Genomic DNA, 13,924 nt, shown 5'->3' on the forward strand with positions numbered 1-13,924 from the left:
TGAGAGCCTCTTCACAGCCAGGAAGCTGACACACTGGCCTGTGAGCTAGAGGGCTGCTCGTGGCTGGCGGCTGGAGGCTGGCTTTCCTACTACTTTGTGTAGGAAACACCCTCCCTCCCTACTTCAGAGGACAAGTGCACAACATAGTAATGCCCCCATATCTGCTGTCTGGACAGGATCCAAGAACATTCTGCCACAGGGCATCTCAGACCTCAGGCTACCCAGCCCCAGGGAAAAGGCAGGCATTGGTCTGACACTAAAACATGCTGTCGGCTATCACTTCTCCAAGCGTCCAAGGTGGGGAGATTCTGTACAAAACTGCTCGTCTCCACCTCCCTCTGAGGCCGTCTCACAGGGATCACAAGACTGAGCACGGGGACGTGGGGTCTTCAGGGCAAAAGGGTATCCACATGTCCAGCGTACTCAGAGACTCAGAAAGCTACCCTGCGCGCTGCTATTCACATAGGTGGTTCTAGGCCTGGGGGCTAGGTAGGTTCAGGTTGGCAGCAAACAGCACACAGCCCTATAAACTCGCCCTGTAAATCCCACTGAATTTGACATCCAGTCTTGCTTGTGCTTGGGATAAAAATCAAACATCTGAGCCTGTCCTCTAACCATCCTTAGCCCTCTTAGAAATGCCCAATTCACTAAGAGAGCTGGAGAGTGGACCCTCACCTGCCCCTGCCAGCCAATCAGAAGGCTGCTCCGCAAGCCTGCCTCGTCCCTAGGAAGGCCAAGGCAGAACGCCTATCATCTGTACGCACACCCACTCCATGTCATCCACGCTTCTCCCTGGCCCTTGTGGAAGAGCATTCATTTACCCTTCCTTCCCTACTCGGAAAGAGATGTAGCTCAGTTCCGCTTTGCTAAGCCCTATTTGGCAATGTGTCTAAACACATGCAAACTTAATTAGTTCAGGAGGGGAGCCCAAGCACTTGCAGTGACAGATAAAAGTATCGGGAAATGAGACAAGTCAGGACTGCCAGGGAGTTCTTACTCAAGGCCCTTCCTCCAGCAGGCTGCTAATCAGAGGTGATGCAGCTCAGAGCTGGGACCAACTGGCACACCCATGGGCAAGGGGCAAGGCTTTCATGAGCTTAGTGACATGATAAGATCCCCTACATGCTTCCAAACATACTATAGGAAAGAGGTATCCAAAATGACACTGGCAGTGGTTTCCTTAGAACACATTTGAGGACTCATTCATTTGTAGCTCATCGAGGAAGCTCTCAGACACCCCAAACCATCCCTCACAACACCTGGCCAACCACGACCCCATATCAAAATAAACCTAACAGTCCAGACCTCCACCAATACCAGATCAGGTACCAGCAGCCTAGGGTGTCAGAGAACACCTGCCATTCAGTGTAAATAAAGGAAAGAGGGAAGGGAATCCCCACCATATCACAAAGCCAAGGGCCACGAAGGGCAGATGGCACAGTGGTTAAACACACAGTTTCTAGAATCGGGATGTCTAAGTTCAAATCCCCGCCACAAACTGGTTGTGTGCCCTTGACAAATTACTTACCTCTCTGGACTCCAGCTTCCTCATCACTTATTTAAAAAAAAAAAAATTATAAAATGAATTTATTTCATAGGACTGTGGTAGAATTAAGTGAGATAATGTATAAATAGAACAGCAGGACTCCTGGTATGTAATACATGCCTGATACATGCTGGCTATCTTTATTATCTAATGTAAATGTCTCCAGCGCAATCCCAGCCCTCAGTCTTAGAAGGCACAAACTCTCAGAGAGCCCTTCGGCCAGCTCCTAGGACCAAATTCCTCCATGGCCCAGGCTTGTGGGCCATCTCACCCAGTACCCACCATGGAAGGAAGACCCAACACCCTGTGCTGGCAGTGAGAAAATCCAGGAGCTTCCTGGCATTAGCAGCATAGTTCTTCAACCCCTCATACTCAGCTTGGTGCAGGAAGGCCCAAGATTTCCTCTTCTGTTCCATTCTCCCTGAATCTACCTTCCATTAATCCTCTGTCATTCTTCCTGAGTACAGATTCCACAGGCTCACTCCATTCCTGAGCTGTCATTTATTCAACATACATTTATTCAACAACCACTACATACCAAACATTGTTCAAGATTATAATGGTGCCCACAGTCTAGTGAGAGGGACAGACAAGTAGAGGCAGACACAATACAATTTCATATATAGATAAGTACATGTGCTCCAGAAACACAAAGGAAGGCACCTAGAAATTGATGTTCCAAAGGATCATGAGGAACTGGCCAGCTAGAGCATCTGGCTGGGGTTGGGGGTGGAGGGTGCATAGAAAGTTATGAAGATGAGGTTCGAGAAGTAGGCAAGGGCCTCATTAAGCAACATGACTTTGCCTTGAGGGCAAGAGGAAGCCTTGAGAGTGTTTTGCGGGTATGGGACATAATTTGCTATAGTCAGAATGGCAAGGAGGTAAAACTAGAGTCAGAGAGACGACTTAGAAGACTTTTGTAATCCAAGAAGAATATGTTGACCTGAGGGGCACCTGGTTGGCTCAGTCGGTTGAGAGTCTGACTCTCAGTTTCGGCTCAGGTTGTGATCTCAGGGCTGTGGAATCGAGCCCTGTGTCAGGCTCCATGCTTTGCAGAGTCTGTTTGAGATTCTCTTCTTCTCCCTCTGTTCCTCCCCCTGCTCGTACTCTCACTCTCTCAAATAAATAAATCAATCTTAAAAAAAAAAAAAGGCAGCACCTGGTGACCTGAACTACTGGCAGCCGTAGTGGGGATGGAAAGAAGACAAAGGCTTTGAGAAACCTCTGGCAGGAAGAATCAACAAGATTTGGCAGTTAATTGGTTGTGGCTAGAGAAGAGGCATCAAGGATGAGTCTCGGATTTCTGACAGAACTACCAGACAGTGGTTCCAGTCACAACTTGAGAGCAAATTGGAGGACGAAGTGTTGGGAGAAGGAGGACACCTGAACTTTAAGGGGCCTGTGGCATTCAGGTGGAGATACAGAATAGGTAGTTGGATATCAAAGCTTGGAGTTCAGCTGGCAGATAGGGCACACTGCTTTTCCCCAGCAGGATCTCTGCTGCCATGTCAAAGATGGAACCCCTTTACAGAGACATTCCCTGCCTGGGTAGGCAGAGAAGAGAGAAAATTGGAAAAAGAATACTAAACGCCATGAAGAGCTTTAAGAACCATGAGGTAAGGCAAAAGAAAGGTCAGGTAGGGGAGGAAGCTGACCAAGGGCCAAAGCCATAACAAGTGTCATTTCTTAAACAAGTTGAGAAGGAAAATTAAATCCGTGACCACTAAATTAAAACCCACCTCGGCAGGATCTGTGACTACAGCATCAAAAGCCCACAGAGTATCAACTCATCTGACTTTGACAAAAGATGGACACAAAATGATTCTGTCGGGACCGGAGCAGATTTCTTTTCTCCAGTGGGATTTCTGCTGCCACTTCAGTTCCCATTTCTCAGTGCTTCACTAATCAGGCCCTTTCCAACAAAAGTGATGGGAAGCTGGCTGGGGGTGGGTGTTGGGAGAGAGGGGAAGAGCAGCAATGAGAAAAAGCCATGGCTCCGGGAAACTAGAGTGGGAAATGAAAATATTTGCTGAATTCCTTAGACTCAGTTAAATCTGAAAATGGATGTCAGAATAAGAAGCGAGCCCCATACTAACAAGTTGCGGGTGTCAATTTACCACCACCCTTGTCAGGTTCCTCAGCAGCCTTTACCAGGCGCATAAAAAGGTGATGGCTCTGACGAGAGCCATCTGATGAGAGGTTCCAGGAACACCGATAAGCTGTGCACTGTCACGAAACACTACTTAGGTTTCCTCTCTGGCTGTTTTTATTTTGTTACACATTTAATTAAGAGCCTTCCCAGCAGTTATGCGGAGTCCTGCTTCTAAAAGGCAGCCACAAAGCTCTCCTCCCCCAGCTCCTGCCACCTGACATCTGCTTCCTTCCTGCATATTCTTTTTCAGAGCTTCACTGGTCTTTTCAATACAAACCCAAACCAGCTACCAAAGTCTGCCCAATCCCTCTCTTTTAGAAGCAACATGGTCTTAGAATTCAATTTTGTCTAGCTACGAGTCTACTAGTTTAGGCCTCGGTTTCGAATTCTGTTTTGTTTTTTCCCTCTATAAAAGGGAATATAATTAGGAGGACCAAATGAAATATGGTACATGCTCATTAAAATTTGGTTTCAGTGTGGCTGGGTGGTACAATTGATTAAGCAATTGACTCTTGGTTTTGGCTCAGGTCATCATCTCAGGGTCCTGGGATGGAGCCCCATCTCAGGCTCTGTGTTCAGTGTGTAGTCTGCTGTCCGCACCCCCATCCCCCAACACCAACTCATGCTGTCTCTTTCTCTCTCTAAAATAAATCTGATCTGGTGCTACAGGTCAGAATGGCCAGACCCAAAGAGAACACCCTCTGAAATTCCCTCTTTGTCTCATGGAGAAACCAACTGAGGAGACCTGGCCAGACAGTCCCCACAGGGATGCACAGGGACGTTTTCATACACACACACGCACATGCCATTCCCAGTTAATGCAGAAGATTCTGGAATATGGGTGTCTGGGATATGAATACACCAAAGAGCAAAATCCACCTGGAAGAGTGGAAGTCCTGGGAGGCTATCTGGAGAAACTGGGCCTCTGGACTGGGTTACATGAGCCCCAGATGCTGGGTATGGCCTGAACCGTGCCCACCCCAAACAGCTTCTCTTAGGCTACGGAGCTCCACCTAAATCCCTTCTCTGCTTCAGGCACTCAGAGCGGCCCAGATGCCATAAATAAGAGCAAGAGCCTTCTTCCTCCTCACCTTCCCCACAGAACCCTCCCCGATTCATATCCGCTTCCAGATCCAGCCTCTGTCATTTCTCTGCCCCATGAGTGTCGTCTGGGAACACAGATCCTCTGGAGCTCTGGGAGTCCTGTGCATACACCTAGAGGTATCCAGTCAGTGTGTGTACACAACCTGAGGGATGTGGACATGAGGTGAGTGGGTGTTTATGTGCTTTGGATTTGCTTCTCCTCCTGTCTCAAGTCAGTGTCCAGCAGCAGGCTTGATATCCACCTGAGTGTGTAACTTCACCTCAATACCCAGCATCCAAAAGGCATAAAAAAGGACCTTGGTGAGAAGATCATGCCTAATTTGGTAGGAAATGTCACTATTCCTCACCCCCCACCAACACCCCAACTATGCGCACAAGTGTGCACGCACGTGCACGCACGCACACACACACATACACACACACTCCCAGAATGCCTGCAGCTGCCTTTGGTCACAAAGAACACAGAGGTATCGATTCTATCAATCCTCAGCAAACAGTGCCCCTACCACCTCCACCCCGCTTTAGCTCCCTGGGGGCTGTCTGAAGCCAGGTATCCATGAGGACAGACAAGAGGCAAAAGTGTCAACCCAGCAACGGAACCAGTTCTGTCTTCCATGACCAGGGCAAGACCCGGAGACAAAGGAGAAAAAGCAGTGCGGACAAAGGAGGGACAAGGAGGCTGGGGAACTGGGTAGCTCCCTAGAAGCAGCCCTCTCTCATCCCACCAATGGGCCTGCAGTTGAATCATCAGGGCCTTGTACCCCAGATAAAAGGGTGGCACAGCAGAATGGTTAAGAGACAGAACCCTGGAGCCAGGTTACCTGGGTTTGAATCCTGGCTCTGTGTGTTCTTGGGCAAGTTACTTAACCTCTCTGTGCCTTAATTCCCTTATCTATAAAACAGGAATAAAAGTACCAAGATTTATTAAACAAATGACTATTTCTAAAGCATTAAGGGTAGTAAACACTATACATTTGGTAGAAAAAAAAAAAAGGATCTTCTTTTAATTCCTTCCTTCCAGGGCAGTAACACGGAGCCCCACAACTGGAAGGGCTGTCCTGAGCAGTGGGACCTGGCAAAGGCAGGAAGGTCCAGACAACTGCAGTCCTAGTAGGGTCCTTGATTGGTCTACTCCCAGCTCCAGAGTCAGAAGGCGGGGTTCCCAGCCCTCTTCACACCGTGGCAGCCCCAAAGATCCAGGGACTCGCTGAGCCAGCTGCCCTGTAGGCTTGGACATGTTGGCCTGCGAAAGGCATGACCTGGTCCCATGGTTTCCAAGCCCTGCCAGTAAAGCAGTCCTTCTCATACTCACATGACTTTCAAGTCCCAGTCTCCACAGGTGACAAAAATTGACTTGACGTTTGGATCTAAGAGGCCTTCTTTCGCCATCCACTCATCGACCCTCTGAAAAGTACACAAGAACAGATGAGATTTTCCTTTTTTTTTCCTTCCCAAGTCTGTGAAGAGCCACACCAAAGAAACGCAGATAAGCTGCTTGTAATCAGAGCAGAAGAAAAATGTAATCTTATCTGGCCATGGCTCTGCTCTGGGCTCTCAGCCTTGGCTCAGGGCTGTGTGGGCAGCGGGAGGGTGATCCCTGCAGGGAAGTTCCACAAACCTGAATGAGTGGGGGAAGGGAGCCCCTCCACTGCCCCGATGCCTGGCAACCTAACCCCAGACGGGATAAGGACATATACCGGTAAGTCGGTCCTCAAAAGCAAAGCCTAGCACAGGCACAGGATGCCCTGGGCCATGAGGACAGGCGGGAAGGAGGCCCCAGGCAGGGACTCCAATCCACAGGTTCATTCATTCCTGTTCATTTCAACCTCCCACCAAAGGCTTATTAACCAAATTTATGAATTTCCCAAATGAGGATGAAGTTAATCTTCACTGTGAGTCTAGGAGAAAAAGCTCCCTTGCTGGGCTGGAACTCCACCTTGATCCCTGGGGTGGCACTGCCCACTTCGGTCTCTTGAAAGCTCATAAACTGGCCCCAGACTTTATGTTTCCCCTCTCCTGGTTGAGGATTCAAATCCAGATTCAGGAGAATCTTTTCAAAGCTGAGCTCAATGCCTAGACAGGGTTAAAAACTGCTCCTAAACACACTTCAAGTACTTCTTTCCCTTCATCCCTTTAATCAGTTTCAGTATTTGCACTCACATGGAAAGTACAGATACTAAAATCAGTATATACTGAGAGAATTATCATAAAGTGCTCCTGAAGCATTGCCTATTTTTCAGAAGATCCAGGCATGGGGTGGCAGTACAGCAGATGACCACCGTGCCACTCACACAGAAGGATTCGTTTTTAAAGGCTACATTGCAAAGTCGCTACAAATGCAGAATTGAAAGTCAGACACATCTGGGTGCTAACCTTGGCTCTTCCATATCCTGGCTGTGTCACTGATGGGAAGTCATTTAAAAGTCATTTAACCTCTGTGAACTTCAGCTTCCTTCATCTATAAAATGAGGTAGCATGACTAACCTTACGGGGTTGTTTTGAGAATTAAATGTAATAATGTATTAAGTGCCTACCACAAAATAGACAGTAAGCTGAGAAGGCGAGAAAGGCAAATCATCTAAATACAATAAAATAGATGCAGCCACGGAGAAGCGACCAGAATGCAGTAGGACCAAGAGGAGGAGGTGACCAGCTCTACCTTTGACAGAGAAAGGAGTCAGAAAGGAAGGCTTCACAAAGACGCCTCTCCCAACTAGGGGACCTGGTGGCTGGGTTTGCATGACGGGGTAGAGCAGAGCAAAGGAAAGCACAGGTGAAATCATTTTGTATCTGAGAAGCAATTGTGTGCTCGATATCTGCTTCCCCCAACAGACTAGAAGCACCGTGAAGCAGGGACTTTCATTCATCTTATTCACTGTGTAAATCCTTAACCCAGCAGGGTCCTCTCAACAGATTCCTGCTGATTCACTAAAACATGAGTAGGGAATAGTGTGACCGAAGTCCAGTGTGTAGAAAGGAAGGACAGGAAATGACACTGGGGGATACATGGGCCATACTGTGAAGACTCCAGTGGGTAAAGGAGAGCCCACTGAAATCGTGAAGGAAGCTAACTCTTAGCAAGTGTAGGCTGGCTTCCTGGGACATCTCAGAGATACTGGAGGCCTGGTCCACGCCAAAGCAGTCTTTGAGTAGGGCCAAAGGTCCTAGGTCATTCTCTGGCTAGAGTGGTCCTACCTCTTAGGGGGTCAGAGCTGCTCCTTGAGCCAAACTGTGCAGACCCTCCTCACGGTCTGCACACCAAAGAATTCCCCTCAGCCAAAGAGTCTCCCCAGCAAGCTAAATTCTGGAACTTCCACTGCTGAATGGCTTGTTTCCCCAGCCTCCATGGCCCACTTGCACAGAGGACATGGACACATTCACATTCATGTATCCTTTCCCACGACTTTATGTAAGAAAAGAAGTAAGGCAATCCTAGGGCTGCCTGTGTCATCCAACCTTGCTCTAGCTCACTGGCCTTATATCCCCAAGGTAAGTGCCCTATCTGCTATGCGGGGGCTCCTAATGCCCCAACTCCTACACAGTGGTCTTGGAAAAGACAGCAAGACAGGATTGTCAGGAGCCAGTGCCCAGCAGGACCTTCCCCATGAGAAGCACTTACTATTCCATGGGGTTATTCCTTGGAAGCTTAGGACCCAGCCCATTCACTGGTGCAACAGATGTTTAGTGAGAACCTTTTAGGGTGAGCGGTCCAGGGAAGTGTTACTATATTTGAAATAAAGCCTGTCTTTTTCCTTCCCTTCTCTGCTTAAATGGACGAAGAGTTAGAGGAATTACCAAGACAATCCCCAATGAACTGTGGCCACCCTCCCAGCTACTGAAGGTCTAGCATGAGTCCTACCTGAACCAAACTAGTCAGACAAACATCTAGCTGACCACTCGCTCAGAGCCTTGGTTAGGACAGGAAGTCAGCTTTTTAGCTATTTGACCAACTCAGGGCTAATGAGACAAAGCAGAGCCCATTCTGGTCTCCTGGCCAGAGACTCCCTATTCAGGCTGATGCCAGGTGTCTTCCCTTTTCACCCACAAAGTATGCTGAAGTAGCAGAAAGTAGCCTCATGGATAAGACTCAGAATCCCCCCAGCATTCTGCTCCAGGCTGGCCCGAGATTAGCAGGAGGAAGCCTCCTGAAGACCATAGCTCCCTCAACCAGCACCACTGAGGGAAAAAAAAAAAAATCCCATAACCTCAATAGCTCTGGTTCGATGCTGGACTACAGCAGGTGTCTTTCTTCTAGGATACTGGCCGGAGACACTTCAGGAAAGAGCGTGTGGCCTCCCTCAGAGGCTAGGCCCTGGCTGGGACATAGGAAAGGATGGGTTGGTCCCCTCTTTCTCCTTGAGTCTGGTCTTATAGGAAGCATCAATGCTGAGGTGCCCCCTCAATCATAGGAGCCAATCTTCCCTCAAAAAAAGAGGGTCAGTGGGGCTGTGAGACACCTCACAGTTCATCTTCTCTTCTCCCAACCTATGCAAGTACCCTAACACCGACCCGACCCAGAGCTTGACTGATCAGAGAACCCAGGCTTGTACACTCCCAGGGACAGGGAGCATACCTGTCACCGGGTGGGCCTAAACCCGACTCCATCCTGAGGAGTCCCAGGAAATTCAGTCTGCATCTCTCTCTCCCATGGGACAGGGCCTCTAGATCTTCTTCCCTCCCCAGGCTACCCCCCCAACTTCCTCTAGGCTGACTACCTCCAATGTAGACGTGCCCTGCTAACCACCCCCAACTCTGCTTCCTCCTGTGCTTCGATAGGGGCTGAGCTTTGGGTTTACTGGTCTTAAAGATAAATAAAGCACCTAATGAGATCCATGGGCTTTTTCTCTTCTCCCCTCCCCCTAGAGAGGAGGGAGCGGGGAAAGGGACCTTCTCCCTCCCCTAGGCCAGAAGGGGTGGGAGAAAAGCTGAGGCCAAGCACAGCCCTTGCTTATTCCCTCAGGCTGGAGCACAAGCAGCAGCATCTTAACCTTTTCCAGCTCCCTGAGGAGAACATCCTAGAAGTGTGGTCTCTGCCAAGGGTTCTAAAGCCTTTAATTTGATTTCCCTCACATAGGCAATTGTTGTAATTATTCTGATTAGGAACCATTACCCAGTGCAGCCTCTGCACCCCGACAGGCACAGTGCATCCAGCGGCAAGCTGCAGTGGGGCCGGCGGGCCCAGCCGCACCTCCTGGAGGAGCTGACAGCAAACAAAAGCCATCGATGGGGAGTTCTGGGTGAGTTAATGAAGTGCTCACATGCCACAAGAAGCCAACACTAAAGCTAAACAAAAACACCTTCGGTCTCCAGGGCTAGTCCTGCGGTGCCACGGCTCGGCTCCCCTCCTCCCCGATGCACCCAGCGCCGGCCGCCCGTGCTGCCCAGCCCAGGGCCAGGGGCCAGGAGGGGGTGGAGGCCCCGTGTGGAACTCAGGGCAGCACTCGGACATCTTGCCAGTAACCCTGACGGGAACAGCTGGAGATGACAGATCAATGGTTCAATACTCTCAACAGCATGTCACTGATGTGACAGCAAATGTTATTCTAATCAAGCCATAATCATAGTCAAATTACACGGCTACATTCTCAGGAGGGGAGGGAGAGAAAGGCAGCGGGAAAGGGTCAGAGGTCAGGAATTAAAGGTCACTCAACCTACCTCCAGCACTTGCTGCAGGCTCGGCTGACCATCCACCATGGCTTGAATAATCCCAGTGAGCTGAAAGGAAAGAGAAATAGCCAATAGGTGGAACAGCAGGACACAGGGTCTCAAAGCCAGACTGGATCCTCTCCTTTCTCCTTCTGCCATAAAAGACTGGCCTGCACTGCTTTTGGCTCAGAACCTGCCAGAGGCCTTGGGAATATAGTCCCAGGACATAAGGTGAACTTTCTCCACAACATCCTGCCCCAAGAGGGGGAAACACATCCATGCTGACCACAGGGTATGTTTTGTACCTATTTCAGCTTTCACTTTGAAAAGAAAAAAAAAAAAAAAGGAAAAAGATTTTATGTGTCTTGTATTCAATAAACTCCAATAAATCCCTACAAATTATAGTCTAAAATACATTCACCTCCAAGCTTCACAGAAGTTCTTGTAGACCTTGAGGAATGCTCACACAGGACAGCCACACCTGGGTTCAAGTCCACCCCTTCTCTGGGTCTCAATATCCAGCATTTTCCCTTCTAACATCAGAGAAGAGCCGGGGGAACCCCACAGGCATCTACCCTTTACCCTGAACACCTGGGTCCTCGATACCAACTAGGCAAGCAAGAAGTAGACATCTTTAACTAACAGGGAAACACAGATGCAAAGGCCTAATAAAGGAACCTAGTCTAGAGAATTTCTGACTCACAGGTCTATGCTCCACCCACGTCAGACCTAGGTACAAACAGCCTTGTTGCTTTGCTTTCTTTTGTTTAAAGTGAAAATATCCTTCGAACACAGAGGAAGACTGCTTGCCTCAGGGATCTGAGGCAGGAGGCCCCTATCCACAGACCTGGACCTTGTGGAAATCACCATGCCCAATGTGCCCAGGGCTACTTCTACAGAGAGCTGCATCTCAGGCTTGCTGGGGAACTTCTTCTTCTTCCTTTTTTTAAAGTGTGTTGGGGGGGATTAAACTCCAATTAAACTATAATTACATTTAATGAATATCAAATACCCAACTCACAGGAACCGCTGGCTCTAAGAAGGAAGGTTATTTTCTCATAGCGACTTACACGGAATGGTAATACACACCTTTTAGGGAAGAAATTTTCATTTTAAGAACGCTGAGTTCCTCTAGGTGGGTTTCTGTAGTTCATCAAGTCATTATTAGGTGGTATTTTAAGGAAGTGTAAGGACACAGCCACTCTATTTTATATTCCAGAAACTGTTTTTATATTAATCTGTATTTTAATTGGGTAACAGCTGCTGCCTACAGACTTCCCATGGTCTAAAAGGAAAATAAATTAGAAAGATTAACTACACTGTTGTTTCGCAAGGCTTTAACCCACAGCAGGCCCGCCCGGCTGGCCCCTCCACACCCTTTACTTGCTTGGGAGACCAAAGAACTGCCCAGCAGAGGGAGGGCCTGAGCCATAGAGAAGGAAAGTTGGTCCACTGAGGGCTAGGGGTGGGGCTGGGGGGTGAGGGGTGAGGAAGACCTCTGGGTCAGCAGCTTTAATCTTCGAGAGCTAACACTCCTCCTTTCATTTGGTCAACAACTACTCATGGACAGCCTACAATGTACTGGGCCCCATTCCAGGAACGAGGGATCCAGCCGTGAGGAAAAACTGAAATCCCTGCCCTCACGGAATCTGCATTCTTCTTGGCAGCCCCTTCTAGGCCCAGCCCTGCCAGCACCCAGAGCCTGCGCACCTTCCAGAGCACACCCTGAGCAGGCAGCGGCCCTGTGTTTTGTCTCAGGCACACAGAGGCAGAGTCCAGAGTGGGCTTGTTGCTGACTCCAGGTGCAATACCAGGTGACTAACAAGCACCCACCACTGCTCTTCCTGGCCCCGCTTCTCTCCGGCTTCATTCTTCCAGGACCAAGCCATACCCCCAAGCTTGGAGCTAAGACTTGGGTAAGGACTATCCTGGAAAACCTATAGCCACTCGTGCTTCTTAGAAAGCTCTGGGGTCAGTGTGCCATTCCCATGTCTCATCTGAGTCTTCTGGGGTAAGGTTAGGTCTACAATTTCTTTTGACTCCTTATACCCAGGGTCACTGAGATGAGCTGAGCACTGAAGGGTTTCCAGAAAGGCTCACTCACAGAAAAAACCAATGGCACCCTTGTCAAGAGACCTCCCTCCTTGGAGATGGGTCTTGGTTCAGCATCTATGTACTCCACAAGCACCTGTTCTTGGCCCCCGGAAACTCACTAATGTGGGGAAAGAAAGTCACTGCACTATAAATGAAAACCAGGGCACTACTGCTCTGCACGACCTCTCACTACAGACTAGGCCCGCCTTTTACACCCTGGTGGTAGGCAGTAGGGCTCCAGGGTCCTGGGGCTTTCTCACACTCCTATCCAGCGGTCAGCAAGCCTGGAATCATCAGCCTGGGAGAAGCCCAGTGTGGCCAGCTCCCTTTCTCTCTCCCTGCTTCCTAGACCACTCGTGGTTCAGCCAGACACAGCTTATAGCTGACCTCCTAAAGGGCTTGAATTCAACCTCCAGAGACACAGGGGCTTGCACTATTGGTTCAGCTAGAGGCACCCTTCCAGGGGAAGCCCTCACTCCCCTGTATGAATCCTTCCAAGGACAAACTACATCTTACTGGCTCCACCAAGGCACTCGTTGAAGAAGAGTGTGAAATTAAGAAATTAGTCCCTGTATCTGATACAACCTAAGACATCTCTAAGACTTAAAACAGAAGCCATGAAAGCTAATTTAATAAATTTAATAAATACTGGAAAGTTCTACCTTAGGCATAACTTAAATCCTTCATGCTGCAGTTTGAACCCAATCCCACTTGGGTTAATATATATTTGTAAAAAGCTTTTACATCCTCACAATGAAAGGTACTAGAGCAAAGCCAAGTATTATTAAGCTGAGAACCAGGGCTCACAGGCTAAACAGAGCTCAAAGACCTTAACCACTTAAAGCTGGAGAGGTGAGAGGAAGAATTAATGTGTGCTCTGTGGCTCCTTTCACCGAGGGATTACAGATTAACTCCCGCTTCTCCAGACTCGGAAACCACAAGGCGAGGGGCTTTTGACCCTGACTGATAACATGACTGGTTACTGAGATCCCCTACCCTCACAAGGGCTTTGTCCGGGAATGAGCTGGCTTCATCATAAACACTAGCCACTACAGGAAGCAGCCCAGGACACTCAATGCCAATAGCATGTCAGCATCCAGCGCTTTCTCCTTTCACAGTTTATCTCCAACACAATCGTATTCTGACACCAAGACAGTTTGTTGATTACATAAGCACTTGTCTCTGGTGTACAATCTGATAATCAGACCCACTCTTTCTCCTCAGACAAAGAGACCAATAAATCTCACCCTTTATAAGTACAGGTGCAAGACAAAGCCCTTTACTGGCATTTAGCAAAATTGGTATTTTTTCTAGTTGTTGTTTTTTTTTTTTTTTTTCCCAAGACAATGATAACAACAACAAAAAAGACTACACATGGTCAG

The 13,924-nt window shown here is 48.6% G+C and overlaps 1 protein-coding gene across 9 annotated transcripts in view; it reads right to left on the reverse strand.

Moving 5' to 3' along the window:
• Positions 1–13,924, reverse strand: part of ERI3 (ERI1 exoribonuclease family member 3) — a 125,173-nt gene that overhangs the window by 75,315 nt on the left and 35,934 nt on the right. For 7 of the 9 annotated variants that reach the window (XM_032877578.1, XM_032877580.1, XM_032877581.1 and 4 more), the window contains 2 exons: positions 10,458–10,517; positions 6,115–6,206 (listed from right to left, as the gene is read on the reverse strand). In XM_032877578.1, coding sequence (XP_032733469.1) covers positions 6,115–6,206; positions 10,458–10,517 — 152 coding nt within the window. Of the gene's footprint in view, positions 1–6,114; positions 6,207–10,457; positions 10,518–11,537; positions 11,734–13,924 lie in introns of those variants that run through there. The other 2 variants (XM_032877586.1, XM_032877583.1) reach the window with 2 other exon arrangements.

This window comes from Lontra canadensis, unplaced genomic scaffold (genome assembly GCF_010015895.1).
Source record: "Lontra canadensis isolate GAN:19392208 unplaced genomic scaffold, GSC_riverotter_1.0 scaffold60, whole genome shotgun sequence".
Taxonomy (NCBI): domain Eukaryota; kingdom Metazoa; phylum Chordata; class Mammalia; order Carnivora; family Mustelidae; genus Lontra; species Lontra canadensis.